The sequence below is a fragment of the Puma concolor genome, chromosome D1, assembly GCF_028749965.1.
Source record: "Puma concolor isolate L17-30 chromosome D1, mPumCon1.1.hap2, whole genome shotgun sequence".
Classification (NCBI taxonomy): domain Eukaryota; kingdom Metazoa; phylum Chordata; class Mammalia; order Carnivora; family Felidae; genus Puma; species Puma concolor.
The window spans coordinates 5,629,497-5,650,223 of record NC_141676.1 but is presented as its reverse complement, the minus strand read 5'-3'; the positions used below and the strand labels follow the sequence as shown (position 1 = coordinate 5,650,223).

The following is a 20,727-nucleotide window of genomic DNA, read 5'->3' as shown; positions in this document are numbered from 1 at the left end:
TTTTTGTAGCAAAACTCCTCAAAAGTGTTTTCTATGGGGTTTCTGTCTCCAGTTATTGCCTTCTGTTTTCTCTTAAATCCACTTTAATCAGACTTAAAAAAAATTTTTTTTAATGTTTATTTTTAAGAGACAGAGTGTGAGCGGGGGAGAGGCAGAGAAAGGGAGACACAGAATCCAAAACAGGTTCCAGACTCTGAGCTGTCAGCACAGAGCCCAACGCGGGTCTCGAACCCACAAACCATGAGATCATGACCTGAGCCAAAGTCAGATACTTGACCGATTGAACCACCCAGGCACCCCTCTTTAGTCAGACTTTTACCCCTAGCATTCTACCGGAACATTGCTTGTGATTTCATGTTGCTGAATCATGTGGTCACTTTCTTTTTTCTTTTTCTTTTTTTTTTTTTAACTGAGAAGACCAAGGTTTATTTTTTGCTCATGTCACATGTCTGTTGTGGTGTGGTGGTTTCTCCTCTGTGTTAATCCTCATGAAGTTCCACCTCTGAAACTTGCACTCCTACCCAAGTCAGTGAACATAGCGAATAAATACATTGTTAGGAAACAGCTTTGTATTGACAAGGGAAGAGTTGAGTATGGAGTATTAGGAGAGCTAGAGTGAGGTATGTGTGGGCAGATTACTGTGATGAATGGGAGACCAAGCCTCCTGGAGAGACTGAGGTTTGACCAGACTTGAATGAAGTAAGAGCCAAACAGACTTTTAGTGTTCCAAGTGGAGAAAACAACTTGAGCAGGGCCCCCAAGATAGGATAGTAGCTGGCCTGTTTTAACAGTAAGCCTGGTAGGGGCGAGAGTGGAGTGATGGGGAGAGAGTAGTAGGAGAGGAGGTCAGATCGTTCAGTGATGGGACAGATAGATCATCTAGGACCTGTTTGGCCTTTACTCTGAGTGAAATAGTCTTGCAGGGGAGTGTGGTGTGACTCACCTTTTATAAAGAAAATAGGTTTTATTGAATTTATTTCCGTGGAAAAAATAATACTGATTTTAAGAGTACTAATACTGATTTTAAGAGTACAGTTTGACACATTGATAAATTACAAGATGAACATTTTTGTCACCCCAAAGGCCCTTGTGTTGTTTTGCAGTTAATTCCCTCAACCCCTGGTCGATTCTTAGTCCTCATCTACCTACTTATGTCTTTGGTATTAGTTTTTTGACATAGTTGATTACTTTCTGTTCCTTCACACTTAGTTCATTTGACTTCAGGACACAACACTCTTGGTTTTTCTGCCTTCTCAATTTCCTCTGCTGGTTCCCTTCTCTCTTTGACCTCTTGATGTTAGAGGCTCCATAGTTCAGCTGTGGGTTTTGGTGATGCTGTGGATTCAAAAACCATCTATATGTCAGCATTCCCAGTTAAATCTCTGCTCTAGATCTTTCTTGCAAACTTCAGATTCATATCCTTCTGCCCATTTGACATTTTTGCTTAGGTGTGTGATATTTTAAAACTTGTATAATTTTGATCTTCTGATATCCCCCTCCACCACCACTTCTCTTATACCCATCCCTCATCTCAGTTGATGGAAACTCCATCCTTCAGTTATTCTGGCCCAGAACTTCGTTACCCCCACATTCAATACATTGGGAATCATGCTGGTTTTACTTTTCAGAATCTCCCTGACTATTGGCTGCCTAGGCAGAGCCATTATTCTCTCTCACCTAGATTTCCGAAGTTCTTTCCCAGTTGATCTTCCTGCTTCTACATTATCTACCAACTATTCACAATATGGCAACCAGAGTGATCCTTTTTTAAAATTTTATTATATTTAAACTCTGTGCCCAACATGGGGCTTGAACTCATGACCCTGAAATCAAGAGTTGCATGCTCTTAAAAGTTTGCATGCTCTTCGTACTGAACCAGCGAGGTGCCCCTCAGAGTGATCCTTTTAAAATGGAAATCAGATAATGTCAAACACCCCCACACCTGTGTCCACCCACCCCAGCTAGGGGCTCTTTCTTTCATTCAGTCAAAGTCAGAATCCTGCGAAAGGCTTGTAAAGCCCTGCATGATCTGTCCCCTCCTCATCTTAGTTCTCTTTGTCCTACTCCTTCAGTCACATTGTATGCTGGGCTTTTTATAGCAAGGCCTCTTCTCCCTTAGTATTTACACTAGCTATTTTCTGGATGTTCCTTACAAGTCCCTTTTCTGTTTGTTTTAAACAGATTTGGGTTTTCAAGGTGAAAAGGAAGCTGATAACTTTTCAGGGTAGTGAAAATGAGGCTAGGGCTCTATTCTCTCTTTTCTCCATGCTTCTCGTTTTGTTGGTATCACAAATTCCCTTGGCTTTACCAACCATCTGTATTCTGAAGATTCTCACATGTGCATTTCCAGCCCCAGATTTCTTCTCTGCTCAAGCAGGCTGTCTGTCTAAGAGGCAATGATAGTTTGAGATTTGAATCTGTACCTATGATTTCCTCTAATTTGGATAACTCCTAATCTCCAAAATGGTATATGGAATTTTTCTTTGAGGACAGTGGTCCTTTGTATATGCTTTTGAAATTTCATGGGTATTCCTTGGTCTAGAGGAATGGTTCAGAAAAGAGGAGAAAAACTTGATGGTGGGGGAAGACTTCTTGATGTTGCTGTTAGTGACATTGCTTAGGGTTTTTTTTCATGTGCTAGAAATGGACCTCTGAGGTCTTCACAGGAAATCACCATACCCCTTCTTTTCTTTTTGTTCCTTTTAATTGCTTGTGTATACTACTTAATGCAGATGCTAAATCTGCAGTTCCCCATACTTTTCCTGGACCCTCTTCTCTGTACACTCTCCCTCTGGGTCACTAGTTGTCAATCGTTGGTGATTTCCACTCTTTGGTTCCCACCCTCTGCTGGCACATTTGGCAGTGTAAAGTTTCTAATTGTCAAAGCTTGGGGTGGAGGGATGCTTCTGGCGTCTAATGGGTAGAGACAAGGGATGCTGTTAAGTATCCTCCAATGCACAGGAAAGAATCTCTCTCTCCCTCCAAAGAATCACCTAGCCCCAGATGTCAATAGTGTTAAGGTTGAAACCCTGTTCTAGGCAATTTCATAAATTCCTTTGGTTTTGTATACCAACTGGACAGTTGTGCTGTCCAGTAGGATAGCCATAGCCATATAGGGTGCTATGAGTGTAAAATACCCATGGGTATTTAAAGCTTAGTATGAAAAATAATGTAAGATATTCATATTTAAAAGATCATAATATTAGATAATATATTGGATATATTGGGTTAAATAAAATTACTTGTTTCACCTTTGTTTTTTTACTTTTTAGTATTTTTTAGTGTTTCTTTATTCTTAGAGCATGTGTGGGGGGGCGGGGTAGAGTGAGAGAGGGACACAGAATCCAAGGCAGGCCCCAGGCTCTGAGCTGTCAGAGCCTGAAGTGGAGCTTGAACTCAGGAGCCATGAGATCATGACCTGAGCCAAAGTCGTATGCTTAACTGACTGAGCCATCCAGGTGCCCCTCTTTTTTACTTTTCTAAATGTGGCTAGTAGAAGTTCTCAAATTACAGTCGAAGACCCTTGAACAATATAGGTTTGAACTGTGTGGATTCACTCATGTGGGTTTTTTTTTTCCCCACTGAATACAGTATAGTACTATAAATGTATTTTCTCATCCTTATGAATTTCTTCACATTTTCTTTTCGTAGTTTACTTTATTGTAAGGATACAATATATAATACATACATCATACAGAATATGTGTAAGTAAGGTTTATGTTATCAGGTTTCAAGTCAATAGGCTATTAAGTTTGGGGGGAGTCAAAAGTTATATGTGGATTTTTGCCTATATAGGTCGATGTCCCAACCCCCATCTTGTTCCAGGATCAACTGCTTATGTAGCTTGCATTTGTGGCTCACATTATATTTCCGTTGATAACCACTTTAGGGCTAATTTCATACCCTTAAGATCTTAGAGTTTCAGGATCAAGTATCAGAGGATCCTCCCTGTCAACCTCTAAGTAGATGCCTCCTCCCATTTTTCCCTGCCATTGTGCCCAGCTTATGTATTTTGTACTTAACTCAGTTTCTTTGCTTATTTAGTGAACATTTTCCTCACAAAATTGCAAGCTTGGGGGAGGGGGTGGGACAGGGAATTAAATTCCCTGTGCCAGGCATTAGTGCCTGATACATAACAGGCATTTAATAATAAATGTATATATGTAAGTATATATGTATATAAGTACATATATATATACACATATATATGTAAGTGTATATATATACATATATATACATATATATATATATACACACACACACACACACATACTTGGGATATATACTGCTTGGGATTCTCTCTCCCCCTTTCTCTCTATGCCCCTCTCCTGCTTGCACTATCTCTGTCTCTCTCAAGATAAATAAACATTAAAAAAAAGTGCCAGCCAGCATAGAACCAGACCCTGGGGGTAGGACCAGAGGATTGGGGGATGGCCACTGTTAGGGCTGGAGTTGTGTTCTATCCCATAAGAGTTCAGTCAGTAAAAAGCAGAGAAGGTAGAACTGTTTGATAACCTAGAAGGGCCAGTTAGCTTTGAGATTTGGTGATCCCTAAGGGCTGAGCAGGTGGGTTGGTCTTTAGGTCTCATAGCTGGGTATGAAATTGAAGGAGGGGGAGTTGGAATCCTTGAAGGACTAAAGAGCATGATGACAGCTTTCCTCCACCTTTCTGCAAGCATGCATAGCCTTCTTGATAGTTTGTCATCATAGATTTGTGTATTTGAAGGTCCACCTACTCCATTAATTCATGAGCTTCAGAAGGGGTGGAACCTTCTCTTTTGCTTGCCCACATCATTTTTTTTTTTTTTAATTTTTTTTTCAACATTTTTATTTATTTTTGGGACAGAGAGAGACAGAGCATGAACGGGGGAGGGGCAGAGAGAGAGGGAGACACAGAATCGGAAACAGGCTCCAGGCTCTGAGCCATCAGCCCAGAGCCTGACGCGGGGCTCGAACTCACGGACCGCGAGATCGTGACCTGGCTGAAGTCGGACACTTAACCAACTGCGCCACCCAGGCGCCCCTGCCCACATCAGTTTTGTAAGTTTATTTGGAGGGAGAGAGTGCACACACAAGTGGGGAGGGACAGAGAGAGGGAGGGAGAATCCCAAGCAGGCTCCATTCTGTCAGTGCAGAGCCCAACATGGGGCTTAGTGCCTTTAACCATGAGATCATGACCTGAGCCGAAACCAAGAGTTGGACGCTTAACCGACTGAGCCACCCAGGGTCCCCAGTTTATTTATGGTGGGAATAGACAGTTCAGTGTTTTTTATATTTACTCCCAACAAAACCGGAAGGTTATATTATTCCCATTTTATGATGAAGTGGGCTCAGAGAGGTCAAGTAACACACCTAAGGCCACAGAAAGAGCTTGAATTTAAGTTTTTGCAGTCTAGTTCCAGAGCCCAAATTTCAGCCTTTAGTGATTGTGCAGTGGCAGTGAGAGCTCTATTGTGAGGTGCACCCAGAGTTCTGGCTTCCCTGTGGGTCCCAAGGCTCCATACCTGCCTGATGCAAGCCTCTGTCTCCAGTGCACTTTGGTTCCAGGTGGCAACGGGTGCCAGCACCGGTGTGGTCCATGGAGTGTTGGCCAGTCGCCCAATTTAGATCTCCAAAATTCTTCCTTGTGTCTATATGGAGAAGTGGAGCACAGTTCACACAACCACTGAAGTGTCCTGGCCATGCCCCAACTTGGAGGGAATACGATGGTACATGGTGGGAAGACTGCTTTCCTTAACCACTCATTTTCCTAATTCTTGTAGCCATTGCCCTACTTCAGAGATACCAGAGCCAAGGTCAGTCCAGGGCCACTCTCGCTGGCAGTCTAGTTCACCTTGCCAAGTGAAGCAGCTTAAAATCTTCCTTTGTATCCCCTTCATGTGGATAGGTCTACTGCTAGGACTGTGGGTCCCTTTGCAGCTGCTCTTCAGTAGCTTCTTGTGGCTTTCTGCTTTAGGAAACAAGCACTAGGAATCAGGAACCTTTTTTTCTCAGCATTGTGTGCCAGAGGAGCGGGGCCAAGTCATTTAACTTTTTTAAACCTCTGTTGCTTTAATTACCAGGGTAGCCAAGGATGCTACCTCATTGAGTTCTTGTGGACTAGCAGAGAGGATTGATGAGTCATCAAATCTACAGGGCTGTTGTGCGGTTTGAATTTGGCTGGGATCTTCAAAGGGCCCACAAACCTAAGGCACTACTGATTGAAATCCTCTCACCAGACCTTAACCTCTTCCCTTGTGGGTTCCTAGGGCTGATCTGTCATTTCTGGTACTTCAGTTCTCCTTAGCAGAACATAGCCAAGATCTTAAGAAAGCCCTGAGAGGAATTATTCTGACAAGCTGACAGCTTTTCCTAGGAATGTATTTTTATCTCTCTTTTCCTCCTCCAAAATCTAGGGCAAGAGACTCTTTGAGGACCAGATTTGTGAGCCAAATCCTGACAAGCCATGAAGCCAATCTTGGGCAAGTTGCTTCCCTTTTCTGGGCTGCCTTGAAGCCAGCCAACCTTTTTTTGCCTTCAGACAATCTCTGTGCAGTTCATTGAGTGCTGAGAGCTTGGTATCTTTTTGTGCCGAATTGTCTGCTGCCACAGGCCTAAAGGGTAGAGCAAGGCCTTGGAGCTACAGTAGGAATTTTCTCACCAAGTAGACACTGTAACGAGTCTCTGTCTCCCCTACCACCCCAGGGAAGGTGTTGCAGTAGAAGCCAGGGAGTTCTCAGACACCACCTCGGGGAATCTGGATGCTTTTCTGGGCAGTAATATTTATTTATTTATTTTTTTTTAATTTTTTTTTTTTTCAACATTTATTTATTTTTGGGACAGAGAGAGACAGAGCATGAACGGGGGAGGGGCAGAGAGAGAGGGAGACACAGAATCGGAAACAGGCTCCAGGCTCTGAGCCATCAGCCCAGAGCCTGATGCGGGGCTCGAACTCACGGACCGCGAGATCGTGACCTGGCTGAAGTCGGACGCTTAACCGACTGCGCCACCCAGGCGCCCCTGGGCAGTTAATATTTAAATCAGGCTAGGATTGATTTTGCTCTGTACTTGAAGTGCCTTACAGTGCTGCTACTATGGCTGGGTGTTGCTTGGATGGATTCCCAGAACCCCACATCAAATAGACTGCTCGGGAAGAAATTCATGGCGATGGAAGATCTGGGGATAGTCTTCATTCTTATCCTCCACCCCCAAACTGGGCCAGGGATAGCCCCTTGGCCTTCCATCGTCCCTCCATTTTCACTGTCTGTAAATTGGTAAGTGTGTTTGTTTCAAAGGAGAGAGGTCTTAAGGCACAAATTAAGCCATAGTTTTGGTAGGATTGCATAAATAATTGCCCTTCTCTGAGTTCACACAATACTTTTACATTTCTCACAGCAATTACCATTTTCATTGTGCCATCCTCTCAGCTGAGACCTAATCTCATCTCTCCTGCCCCTCAGTGGTGCCGTGTGCAAAACCCTTAGGTTCTGGCCAACAACAGGTGCTCACCAAATGTTAGGGTGGGAGAGGCACAGCTCATTCTGTTATTTATGGGTTGATTAACCTCAGGGATTTAAACCCTACCCCTTTGCCCCTTGAATCACATGTCCTTATGAACGGTCCTTTTCCTGTTTACAAGGTATGTTTCCCTCCTTTAAGACAAAATGTCACCCTTTTTGGCTTCATGATCAGGGGACAGACTGCTGCTGTTATGTTGCATAAATTTCACATATAATAACTTCTGTTCCTATCCAGAGTAATTGTGATTTTGTTTTTTAATGTTTATTTTTGAGAGCAAGCAAGAGAGCGTACAAGGAGAGGGGCAGAGAGAGGGAGAATCCCAAGCAGGTTCCACACTGCCAGTGCAGAGCCTGATGCAGTGCTTGAACTCACAAACCGTGAGATCATGACCTGAGCCGCAATCAAGGGCCACTCAACTGATTGAGCCACCCAGGCGCCCCCAAGAGTGATTGTTTTAAGAAGAGTGAATCTGATCCTGTTACCCCCAAACTTAAAACCCTCTAATGGCTCCCAGTTAGTCTTTTAGGATAAAGGTGAAATTCCTAAGATAGCCTGTAAGGCTCTAATGAACTGTGCCTAGAACTTCCCTCTTTAGATTCCTACTGCACTTTCTTCTGCCACAGAGCTCCCTTTTTGGTTCCTAGTGTGGGTCACACTCTACCTGATCAGGTGCCTTCACACGAGCTGCTTCCTCACTTGGACTAGCAACTGCCAGTCCACCGCCCAATCCCCCGATCCCAATCACTGTTGTGTTTTCAGAGTGTCCTGTACTCCACCCTCCATTGTGCTTACAAAAGATGTAATTAACGTTTGTTTCTCTGCTAGGAACCACATAGGCCTCCCCTCCTTCATCACCTAAATCCTGGCTCATAGTAGGAATTCAAATCACTGATCAATGAATTCAGGTGCTTTTATTGTGAGAGGTTTCGTGGGACTCTGAAATGGTCTATAATGAGAAATTTGGTCTTCGGATAAAAGGGATTTTGTGTCCACAACATGCAATTTCTCATGGTAATAACAGATTTAGAAATACATTTGTTCCTACTAAACAGTCCTCACACTGGCTGGAAACCAACCCCTTTCCCAGTATGTTATTCCGGTGTAGTGAAAGGACTTTTTAAAGGAAAAATATTTTGTATGATTGTGCAAGGCGTTTCCCCCTCCTTACATAACTTATTTTATCATCGAAACCGTGCTGTCCAGTAGCAGCCACTAGCCACCATGGCTAATTATAAAATAAAAAAACTGGCTTCTCAGCTTCACTAGTCACATTCAAGTTCTTAACAGCCACATGTAGCTAATGGCTATAAATTGAGGATAGCACAGATGTAGAACACTTCCAACACTGCCAAGATTTTACTGGACAGAGTTGGTGTAGAACTTTTGCCAACGCTGGGTTTTGGGGTTTTTTTTGGTTTGATCTGTCAGGGAGATAGAAATCAAGGTATGTTAAACTGTTACATTAAAAGTTCCCACACACCCAAAGCACACAGGGAGGACCTGACATTTTGATGAGCTCAACAAAACCTGTACATACTTATCTTTGTTCGGCCTGGTACCTTGTACATGAATTACAAGGAATCCCAGTATCTCTGCCTTTTTTAAAAATGTAAAACGGATAACCCTGCCTCCTTAGGGAATGCTGAAGCTAACACGGGCCTCGTGTACTTTTACCACTTGGTTGCAGTGGTGCACGGACAGGTTAGTATCTCCAGACTGTTGTATCCTACCCCTAAAAAATCGGGAAATTTTGCTCTAAAATTCACAGGTAGTCAGAATTTACACACCAGCATTTCCATCTAGGTTGCAATAAATAAAGCTTAAGTAGCATTGAATCCATCACTAAACTTGCTTTTCTGGGGACCTAAGCAACGTCCATAAATCTTTTAAAAAATTATAGACATGTTTAATTGCAGGATGTTGTCCCTTCTGATCATTAATACCCTACTTGCTTTTCTGCTCAAAATATGACATGTTCTCCCTTTTTGGTCTCACTTAAGGCAAAGTCTAATCCTAGCAGGATATTAATACCATAGGAAGTGAGACTTGAGTAGTTTTAAGTGAATTTAATTGAACATATGAAGTCAAATAGAGTCAACCTGATGTCCTTGGAGATATTCTGGCTTATTTTTTCCTGGTAAAGCATTCTAATCTGAGTTTGCTAACCTGTAAAGTGAAAAGAGCAACTCTAATTATTTAGACAGAAGGAACCCGACCATATGCAGGAGCATACTTGTCAATGTCTCAAGATGCTGGCTAACTTTTCTTCACCCATTACTGACTGAGGCCACATTACCTAGACTGCACCAAACCCCTCCTTCTACATCTAAATTTCAGGCAATTACTCATTTGAATTTTGTAGTTTGAGCACAACTAAGAAAGAACCAGAAGATACAAGAGCCAGAAGATACTGGTAGTAAATAACAGTAGTAAATAACTGGTAGTAAATAACAGTATATAACACAACAGTAAATAACACAAAAAGGTACTTAAGTGTTAGAAACGTTTATTTGTCAAAATATTAAAAAAAAAAAGTGGGAGGAGTGGAATAAAACAAGGCTAAATTTCAGCTAATGCTGTACCACGATCACAGGTCAGACATAAAAAAACAAAACAAACAAAACAACCCCCCTCCCCCAAAACCCCAATGGTCCTAGCAGTTTCAGAAGATTAGCTTCAATGTTAGAGTCCAGAGCTAACAGAGAAGAGTAAAAGGTCGCTTGCCACTACATGGTCATTTTAAAGGGAAAGGAGATGTTGCAGGTAGACAGGGAGAAGGGTTCAACTCCTAAGGAAAGCAAGATAAGAGGGGTTCCACTGTACAGGAAAAAGGGGATGCCAGCATAATCCTTACCTAGGGCTGCTCAGAGGCTGAGAATATAAGGAATAGAGTGAAAGGCTACAGAGACTAGTATCAGGAGGAAAGAAAAGTCAACTTAGAAGAATTAAATTAAGAAAGAAAACATAGTTGGTCACAAACTCCTTTGTTTACTGAAACATGAAGCAATGGAAACATCCCGGCAAAGGGGACCGCGCGGAGCAAGTTCTCATATATGACCGCAGCCCGAGGGTTCAGTCCGCAATTATCCTACCTGAAAGAGAGCACAACACAAGAGGCTTACACAATGCCTGGAGAGCAGCTTGGCTCCGAGCACAAGGGCCCTGGTCCCGTCCTGTATTCCAGGGGGAAAAGAACAAAGAACAAAACAAAACCAAGTCAGACTGGATCAAACTTACATCCCATGTAATTACCAAGGACTCTACTTCTAGTTATATATATAGAATTAGAAGCAATCTATCTGGCAGACTGCTGTGTTGGTGATAAAATACATCTTTTCCACTCTCTTACCATCTTTTAGTCAAGACAACCTCTGTGATACAAGGCTACTGTCACTGCAACAAAGGGCATACATAGATATTATCCAAAACCATAATTTAATTTCTAGGTCCAGAAAAAAGCAGAAGATGCCAAGATCTCAAATATGGCCAACTGTACTACTCTAAATTTGTTTTGCTTTACTCTTTCATAAGTAAACAAGTTTCATAAACAGCAATCACAAAGCGTATCAAGGAATGGTTCATTCACCCTCCAACATGTCATACTGTCACACATTTAGAGCCATAATTCCAGGAGTTCCCCTAATTGATCACATCTCCCTTACCAAATCAAAGGAAGAAATCCTAAAATTCCCTAATTCTTCCATTGATGATGGGAACTCCAGACACCAATGGCTGGGGGAGAAAAGAAGTTAACTCACACCAAGTTCCTCTACTTATTACAGACAAAGGGCCAAATCTTGGTCTTGATCTGTACCAACCGACTTCAAAAGCTGTGACGTTCTTGAATCAGTTCTGCTAGGGTGAGACCCAAATTCAGATCCCCAACAGTTCTGGAGTATTTCATCCTGGCAGCCTCATTAACATCAGGCTCCTGGGACTGCAACCAACTCAGGGTTATTCAGTCCATTTGAGGTTCACACCTGGAAGGTAAGTTTCTTTAAAAGTCATCACTAAAAAGAGGTTAGTTGAACAACCACTGCTTGCAGTCAAAATTCACTTTAAAATACCTTAACGATACCCTTTTAAGACCATAGTACACTAATTTAACTTTGAAACACATATGAGAAAAACAGAAGTCATCTGGTAGATGATACCACCTTTAGAGAAATATCCTGCTTCATGGCAGATCCTGCTGCATTAAAAGTAAAAATTAAGGCAAGCTACACAAGGTATAAGATTACTACACGCACATGAAGATACACCACTACACAGTGGTCTCAGGAGATCCCAGTCGTGTCATGGTCACACAGGGTATAATTCATCACAGGTTCAAAGCATCATTTGCTTCTCACTACATAAAAGGGCAAATTCCTATTGCTTTATTTTCTTCTACACATATATTTACCAACAGGGTAAGTTAGGAACCCTGGAAACTCAGCGGTAACTCCATTTGACCCTCGGGTAGGCTTCCAGTTCAAGTGATGCTTGATTTCAAAGTACAAGGAAAACCATGAGAACAGAAGTTGTCGTGATGCCACTTCCACTCAGATGAAGAGATTTATCAATCTCTAGATATTACTGCTAATTATTCTTGACATTCCAACATCTTTGGCATACCTTGTCTAAAGTAGGAAAAATTAAATTTCTAGGGGCACCACCAGTGGGATTTTATACCCGTTAGAAAATTACCTATTCTACCTAGTTCCTTATAGGTTCCTCTTGAACACAAACCAAAAACTGCTAGAAGAAATGAGAAGTGTTGGGGTTCTACACGATAGTAACACAGACTCTGCAGAAACAGGGCTTAAAGTGCCCACACTGAAGACGACGCTCTGGATTACCAATTAGGAAAGGACTCCATGGGACAGTGGCATCAAAACATTTTGCTTTCAAGGGTCTTAGAACTAATAAACACCTGAAATTTATAGATCTTTATTTGGCTTATAGCTCTAGGATATTAGAAGAGCTTCCTCTGATAAAGGCTAATGACCTAAGTAGTAGTTTTGTTGGCAAGTGAGAAGTCTAAAGTTGTAGTTAAAATTCTCACTGTGACATTCATTCGTAACTCCTGAACCCGTGCTCTTCAGCTTAGACCACAGTGACTTTCATGGTGGAAAGAGAGTCATTTTGGAGTCAGCAAGGCCTGAGTTTGAACTCTACCTCTCAATTGTCAGATGACCTCAAAGTACTTAACCTCTCTGAGCCTTTGTTCCCTGCTCTGTAAAAGAGAAAACATCTTAAAGGCTTATTGTGTAGATTCAATAATATAATGTACAAAGAGGGGACTCAACAAATGTTCTCTTAACTACATTCTGTAACCCAGATTGCTTACGCTTGATTAAATAATATTCGCACTAACTGAGTTTGTTGTTCTCTCAGAAGGAAAAAGTTGGTTGGGAGTCGTACACTAAAAAACCTCAAGAGGCCAAATGAACCTCTGGCCTAAGCTAGAGAAATATTTAAAACTACTACTATGTAATTTATACCACTTGGAGACTGTCCTGACAGCAAACAAACAGGTGGCTTTAGCCTCCTCCATGCAGCACAGGTCTCTTTCAAGGAAACAAAATAGAGTCTCTTAACCACACCCACCCCACTCTCACCTCCAGTTTTTAAAAGGCTGAGTACCGCGCTCGGTCCACATACTGCTCCCGCTCATACCGGGCCATGTCATACAGAGAATTCCGTGCAGCTGCTGAAGCCTGAGACAGCTCACTCTCTGGCCCATAACCGTAGCCCTCTCCAACTGTGGGGAGCACAGCTGCAGCACGACGCAGGGGGCTCCGGTCCCTTCCATAATAGGAGGAACTGTTGGCAGCAGCAGCAGCCATAGCAGCCGAAGTGGCAGCAGCACCTGAGTTCGGCAACAGGTGTCTGTCGTAGGGATCAACAGAAGTGGAGTTGAGGTGACTGGTCACAGCTGTGCTCTGGACTTGAGGCAGATGGGACATGGTCTGCTCCGCGTAGTTGTACGCAGAAGCTGCTGCCGCCGCTGCCACTGCCTCGTAAGAGCGGACCCGATAACGCTTATAGTAGTCGAGTGCTCCATATGCATCGTTGTAATACATGGATTCCCCGTAGCCCATGGTGTAAGGCGTGCGCACTGCTCCATACTGTTCATTATACTGCTCGGTAAAGTCCGCCACACGGCCTGTACGATCTACTGGACACTCTTTGGACCAGTGCCCCTCTTTCCCACACCGATAGCAGCCACTCTGGTCTCCCATCCCAGGGGCAGTCCGAAGCCGGCTGGTGGACAACTGCACGTGCATTCTTTTGCCTTGAGAAAATAGATGTAAGAAGACTTATTATAACTCAATGACATTCTTTAATCCTCCCCAAAACGAAAGTAAACTAGTTGGTCTAAGACACACATACATACACACACTCCTGCAACCCTACTTCAGCAATTCCCTCCAAAAGATGAAGTTACTTTTCAATATAGATGACAGCTAGGACCTTTGAGTTCTCTGAGATCAGTCAATACTTTCTACTTACACCAGGTTGACCAGATTCCCTCCTACTTCTGTGTCCACAACCTTCCCTTCCTTCCCCCTCTCCCCCCAACACAGAAACTGAGAAACTTTTCAGTTCAGCACTTTTCACTGCTAAGATTGATTATAACTGTAACGATTCAAGACCTGCCATTTCTTCCAAATCAGATAGCCAACACCACCTCAGTTATGCCAGATTTGAAAAGCATCTTACCAACCTCTCACTGATTTACTCAGGGCAATACAAGGCCTGAGCATTTAACTGCAGCTTAAAAACCACAGCGATCTTCTGTCCATCTTGTTTCGTCCAGCCATTTTTGCAGATGTCACCAGAAGGCTATGTTGGGTACACAAATCATACCTGGCTCATCATCTGCTTCACCTCTAGGAGTTATAAGACCCTCCATATTTCAACCCCACCCCACATTTTTCAGCAAGGGTGAATCCATGCCTACCGTGAAAAAGAAAACTTGACCAAGGTCTCTCAACAGCAAAAATTAGAAAGATACTGAAACAGTTCTGGTTTCTTCAGGACAATGTGTTCCCATGTAATGGAATGACCAGCATTTCATCCTGCAGTGTAGCTTACAATCTTCACAGGGGATTATCTACTTCTTAGGAAAATGCAGCATTTACCTACAGGTCTCTCTGGACACCCATACAAACAAGCAACATCCATTCCTCCAGGAAATGACCAGCACCAGGAACAGCTAAGAGAAGAAACAATCTTTGCCCAGGGCTATGTACCACCATGCCCAGGGACCCTTACTGATGAAAGCATCCAAGGTCTTTAAAAGCAGTTTGAGGAAAGGATTATTTTTGGCAGTATTTAGTGCCAAACTGCCTAAGACTTTGGAGATAAAGTCAGTTACTTCTCAAATCGTGGCCAAAAGGCAGCCACTGGAGGCAGAGAACAGGGGCTTCGCGTCACTCTTAAAGGCTGCTCGGAACAAATCCCCCCTCCACGATCAGCAAGTTGCTCTCTCTTTAACAGACCTTGTTCTGGATGCAGCTATGTGGATAGGAGGCCTCGTGCTCCACCATCCTGTTGGAAACAGCCCGATTCAGGACGGCAGCCAGAACAGCGCCATGCACTGACCCTGAGAGGGGAGCGGGTTAGTGCAGTAACATCACTTTAGTCAAACTCAGTTCCGCCCAGTGTCTAAGATTCACACCACCCCAGTTTCTAGTACTTGCCGCCTCCAAGTTAAAACCTTTTTTCTTTTCTTTTTTTTTTTTTTTCAACGTTTTAATTTATTTTTGGGACAGAGAGAGACAGAGCATGAACGGGGGAGGGGCAGAGAGAGGGAGACACAGAATCGGAAACAGGCTCCAGGCTCTGAGCCATCAGCCCAGAGCCCGACGCGGGGCTCGAACTCCCGGACCGTGAGATCGTGACCTGGCTGAAGTCGGACGCTTAACCGACTGCGCCACCCAGGCGCCCCTAAAACCTTTTCTTTAGCAGAAACAAAAGTGCTCAGGTTTTTCTTCTAGCTGCCGGCAGAGACGCAGCATCCACCATCACCACTGAGAGTCAACAGATGCCAAATGGCAGTCATTCTCCGAAAGCAGCATTTAGCCACCCATTGCTTTCAGAGATTTAAATACTCCCTTCTAATTCTGAGACGTTATTAAGGACCCTGGGCTAACTATGTTTAGAACAGAAATATGGATTCTTTTTTGCTCCAATTTATATCCCAAACGTAGTTCCCTATGACTTAGACTGGAAGACACAAGGTACTTGGTTTTCAAACATGCATGGTGACATGAACCTGTGTGACAGACACAAACTGCTCCAATTCTGAAGTTGGAGTAACCATGCCAATCTAAAAAGTAGCCAATTGAGAGACCGAAAAGCACATTAAAAGAATTTTTTTCTTGAGAAACAAAACTCAGTAATTTTTGCTTGATGTTTCTATTACTACACCCAGTCTTCATTCCCGTTTTATTGAGTAGAACTCATCAATTTATAAACATCTATGGCAAAATCTACCTCTGTAGTAGCTGTGAAAAGGATTCAGGTAAAATATTTTTCTAACCAGCATTGAAAGATCTGAATAGAAGTGATAGGTTTTTTTTCTACAATGTTCCAAAGGTTGTAAAACTAGGGTTTTAAGTCCCCTAAAGTTCTTATAGTTGAAAAATACTGTGCTTCTCTATTACTTTAAGGAACCAAGGCAAAGAATGTCGAAAGATTAAATTCTACCACTACTACACTTGGAGAAGCCAAAAACTTAAAAGATTTTCTGAGACCTCCAAAAGTCACTGAAATATGCTGCCAACGTTTCCCAGAAAACCAACCTAATAGAGGTGTTTTCTTCTGAAAACTGGAACAGAAAAGATTATTAAAATCCTGAGAGATGGGCCACTTGGGGTCCTAAACACTGAGCTCCTATCCCGTGCCTGGACCCAGAGAAGGCTGGGTGTGTAGCTGACCCACAACGGTACTCCAGCTTAGTGCTTATTTACATGTTGGGGGAGGAGGGGAACAAGACACCTGAACTCATGCATCATTCCCAATTCAGCTGCTTCATCATTCCCAATTCCCGTTCACTGCTACACGTGGAGAGGAAACAGGTCCTGAAAGACCCAGGTAACTGAGGTTCCGCTGTTTCCTTTCTTAAGTCCCGAACGCAGAAGCCTAAATGGCATCTATTAACATATAAAGGTTCAAAAGATGTTCAAAATGGCCCTCTTTTAAGAGGCCACCTTCATTAGCAGTTGACTAAAAAAAGGCTTCATCAAAAAATGTGACAAATTGGTATGTAGATTATATTTTCTTTAAAACCCTTAACATATTATCCAATGCTAAACTTTCTCTTGTCATCTGGAAAAAAAAAAAAAGAGCTGGTTATAAAAATGTCTATATATGTAACTCGGAGTGGAGTCCTTTCTCCAGAGAAGCCAGGCTAAGAACATGAAAACCAAATAAAGGATTTTTCTTTTCCAATAATGACGTTTTAAACAATTCATGAATCACCATTACTCAAACACCCACTTCCTAGAGTAATTAAACCTGGTTTATTAAAACACACGCTCTTCCCAAGCCAGCGCCCCCCAATTAACTGACTTCTGTACGCATATTTTGCCCTTATCTTTTTACTCAATCATATATTAAAAAGGTAAGGACATGGAGTATTACACTACTAGGATATCTTTACAGAATTTGTACCCGGCTTTAACTGCATTCTTTACATGTTGCTACCTGTCAAGAGAGAACCCCCCCCCCCATTCTTTCCAAACACTGTCCAGTCATGTTCTTGTCTCAAGTGAAAATAATTAAGAATATTTTTAAAGCTGTCTAAAGGGCAACAGCTTTCCAAAATAATAAAAGAAAAACAAATAAAATAGGTAAATGAGTAAAGCATAACTATCAAATTATAAATCAGTTTCTAACCATAATGGAAACACACTCATTGTAGCAGACAACACTCACCTTTCATCCTATAGTGCTTTACTGTGAAAACATTTTCACATCTATTACCTCATCCTAGCCTCACTACCATCCTGTGAGGGAGGTACTGCAGGGATCATTAATTCTATTTTGTTAAGTGGGGAAAACGAAGCACAGAGAGGTTAAAACACTTGGCCAAAGTCACACAACTAGTTAACGGTAGCAAGTTATCTGTGACTTTCACCCTACACCACAGAGATGACCTAAAGGCCAGGGCACCACTGGCTGAGGCCAGAGCGATGTGATGCACACTATTTGCAATCTACACTATCTGCAAACTTTCTTACCCTTTTCTGGTCAACTTTTCCTTTTCTCCCATTTCTTTTCTCACTGTTTTCTAGGTTTAGCAGAGGACACTTAAATACTTCTCAACAAATCTTTTAGCGGCACTCAGAAAAAATGGTGTTAATTTATGAACCTGGAAAGTGGCTGTAAACGTGTGGCCCAAGATGATACTGTCAACAGAAAACTTCTTGTGGAACAGCACTCTCCAACAAAACTTTCGATGATGACAGAAATGTTCTGTATTTACACTAATTCAGTCACCACTAGCCAGCCTCATGTGACTTCTGAGTGCTTCAAATGTGTGCAGTACAACTGAGAAAATGAATTTTTAAATTTAATAGCCACATGTGCCTAGTGGCTACATTAGCACAGCTGCAGAGTCTTCAGACAACCTCAAGGTATTAGTAAGAACAGAGGTACCTTTACAACTGGTAAAATTAGGGGCGCCTGAGTGGCTCAGTTGGTTAAGTGCCCAACTCTTGATTTCGGTTCAGGTCATGATCTCATGGTTCGGGGGTTCAAGCCCCACATCTGGCTGACCCTGCAGAGCCGGCTTGGGATCCTCTCTCTGCCCCTCCCCCACCCACACTTGCTCACTCTCTCTCTCAAAATAAATAAATAGACTTAAAAAAAATTATTACAGGGGCGCCTGGGTGGCGCAGTCGGTTAAGCGTCCGACTTCAGCCAGGTCACGATCTCGCAGTCCGTGAGTTCGAGCCCCGCGTCAGGCTCTGGGCTGATGGCTCAGAGCCTGGAGCCTGCTTCCGATTCTGTCTCCCTCTCTCTCTGCCCCTCCCCCGTTCATGCTCTGTCTCTCTCTGTCCCAAAAATAAATAAACGTTGAAAAAAAAAAAAATTACACAATACACTCTACAACACCCTTACTGGAACCTCTCAGAAGCAAGACCATCACCTCATTCAACCTAGTATTTTTAAAAATTTCCTATTTTTCCATTAAATAATAGTAGGCCGAAGAGAATAGTCCAATGGCATGGTTTTTGACCCTGCTTGTATAGTTCACAGACCGAATATATTTGAGCACTCAAAAGATACTCCCCCAAATCTAGGTTTACCATCTAGATTTTTAACATAGGGATCTCTCTAGATGTCTCTGTTCCTCTTTCCTACAACAACCTATCACCCAAGGCAGTAAAGAGTACAAAATCCTAGGCATTTAAATTCTCAAAGATAAGGCTTCCTGAATATAACAAAAGCAGCAGGTAATCCACAGACTTTTATCCTCCCTTCTCACATGAGGTGCTCATTTGCCCAGGCAGAGTAAACTTCCAGCAGAACTCAGATAAATGAAGACTGTGGGATAAAGTAACCCACAGTCTGTGATTCTATACAGCTGCGGAGGAACATCTTGGCAAATACATCTGAAAAGGGGAAGTGTTTGCTTCTCCCAAGAGTAAACCGTACTTAAGAGTGGTAAACATGCAATCTATTATATCCGCCAAAACAGAATTAAAGACACCACCCTGCCAGCCACGTGGTCCTGCATTCTTATCTCTGTCTTGACCTAGACCCCACTGCTCAGTTCTGCCACCCAGATCCCAGAGCAGTTCACCTTGAAACTCTGTGTTGTCAAGGCCCCTGATGGCCTCCACTGCATCCTCTGCCCGCTCCATGTGCACGAAGGCATAATCTTTCACGATGTCACATTCGATGACTGGACCATACTCCTCAAACTTGGCGCGAAGCTCTTGGTTGGTACAAGTAGGACTGATGTTGCCCACATGCAACTTGGTGGAGGCTTTGCTCTTATTCTTGCTGGCTTCCACATTGATGTTCACCCCATGCAGCTTGTAGTGGTGCAGGTTGCGTATGGCATCCTCGGCCGCCGTCTTGTCCTCTATGTGCACAAAGCCGTAGTTCTTAATGATGTCACATTCCAGCACCTTCCCATACTGCTCGAAGAGTGAGCGGATCTCCTGCTCTGTGGCCTCCCGGGGCAGATTTCCGATGAACAGCTTCACCATCCTGACAAGAGCCTGGGAGGGAAGAAACAAGATTGCCAAAAGTTAGGGGTGGAGCGGGGAATTCCAGTGCATTGCATTTGATTTAGCCCTCCAAAGAAGTTCTTGGCACCTTCAAGATTCATATAAAGGTTCACTATTTTTTCAGTAGAGGGGAAAGGTTTATACTTAGGGGTAGTATGAGATGTGACACACAAACAGGAGGCCGGGGGTCAGCATGCATGGCATAGTCTATCATCTCCGTGAAACGAGGAGCATTTAAATAACAGGGTTGGCTGTTTTATGTCTTAAAATACTGTTTGGGGAGGGCAGGAAAGAGCTCAAGAAAGGGACAAGAGGCATGTTATCTTGAGTGACCCCGGTAGCGAGGTTTTGGAGGGAAATCTGTGCACGTCTCCTCCGGGCGGTAATACCTTCAAAGACACTCTAAGAATAAAGAGGCTTCCTTGGCCCCAATCTCGTACTCCCCCAGCGACCCAACCTCCAGTTCTTTCGCCCCAACAAAGACTAGACTCAACCCGACCCCTGCCCCGCCCCCTCCGGAGACCCGGCCCCGCCTCCTCCCGTTGTCTTCCCCGGACCTCCCGCAGCCAGAGAAACCCAAACCTTGTTCAAGCCCCGTTCGCCAGAGGCCCAGCCCGGCCCACCCCCGGGCTCCCCACAAACCCACAAGACCCACTCGCACCTCCGGGTGACGGCGGCGGTGGCGGCGGCTCCAGCGTCAGAGAGAACCCTACAAAATGGCGACGGCCGCTCGAGCCTCGGCGCGACCGGGCCCTTTCTCGCGCGCCAGCTCACGCACGCGCGAGTGCGCTCTGCCTCCTTCCCCTCCCCCTCGCGGGAGCCGGGCGGCCAATCCCGCAGCCGCATACAAATGGCTGCCTCAGGCTAGGCTCCCAGCCGCCCTGACACGAGGGCGGGGCCAACTGGTGACGTCGCTGCGGAGCGGAAGTCAGTCCGCCCCCAGCCCCGGCTAGCCAATCAGTACCTTGGAAGCGGGGTTGAGGGGAGGGTC

General features: G+C 43.7%; 1 protein-coding gene and 1 long non-coding RNA gene across 7 annotated transcripts; one reads left to right on the top strand and one right to left on the bottom strand.

The window, feature by feature from the left end:
- Window positions 1–5,030: 5,030 nt before the first annotated feature.
- LOC147576357 (uncharacterized) lies at window positions 5,031–12,858 on the top strand. Its single transcript, XR_015240705.1, has 2 exons — window positions 5,031–6,755; window positions 7,008–12,858. It is a non-coding gene; the product is annotated as an uncharacterized LOC147576357 (long non-coding RNA).
- LOC112851876 (RNA-binding protein 4B) lies at window positions 9,990–20,574 on the bottom strand. 6 transcript variants are annotated; one of them, XR_015240703.1, is made up of 5 exons: window positions 20,398–20,574; window positions 19,304–19,727; window positions 13,104–13,780; window positions 11,319–11,480; window positions 9,990–10,673 (listed from the first exon to the last, which is right to left on the bottom strand). XR_015240703.1 is itself a non-coding variant. In XM_086676821.1 (4 exons), exons 2-3 carry the CDS (start codon window positions 19,713–19,715, stop codon window positions 13,113–13,115), a joined length of 1,080 nt encoding a protein of 359 aa, XP_086532947.1. In that variant the 5' UTR covers window positions 19,716–19,727; window positions 20,398–20,574; the 3' UTR covers window positions 9,990–11,480; window positions 13,104–13,112. The 6 variants fall into 6 exon arrangements, 4 of the variants coding, with proteins under 4 accessions (XP_086532947.1, XP_086532948.1, XP_025771115.1 ...); XR_015240704.1 differs by having other exon boundaries at window positions 9,990–10,592; XM_086676821.1 differs by having other exon boundaries at window positions 9,990–11,480.
- Window positions 20,575–20,727: the final 153 nt, after the last annotated feature.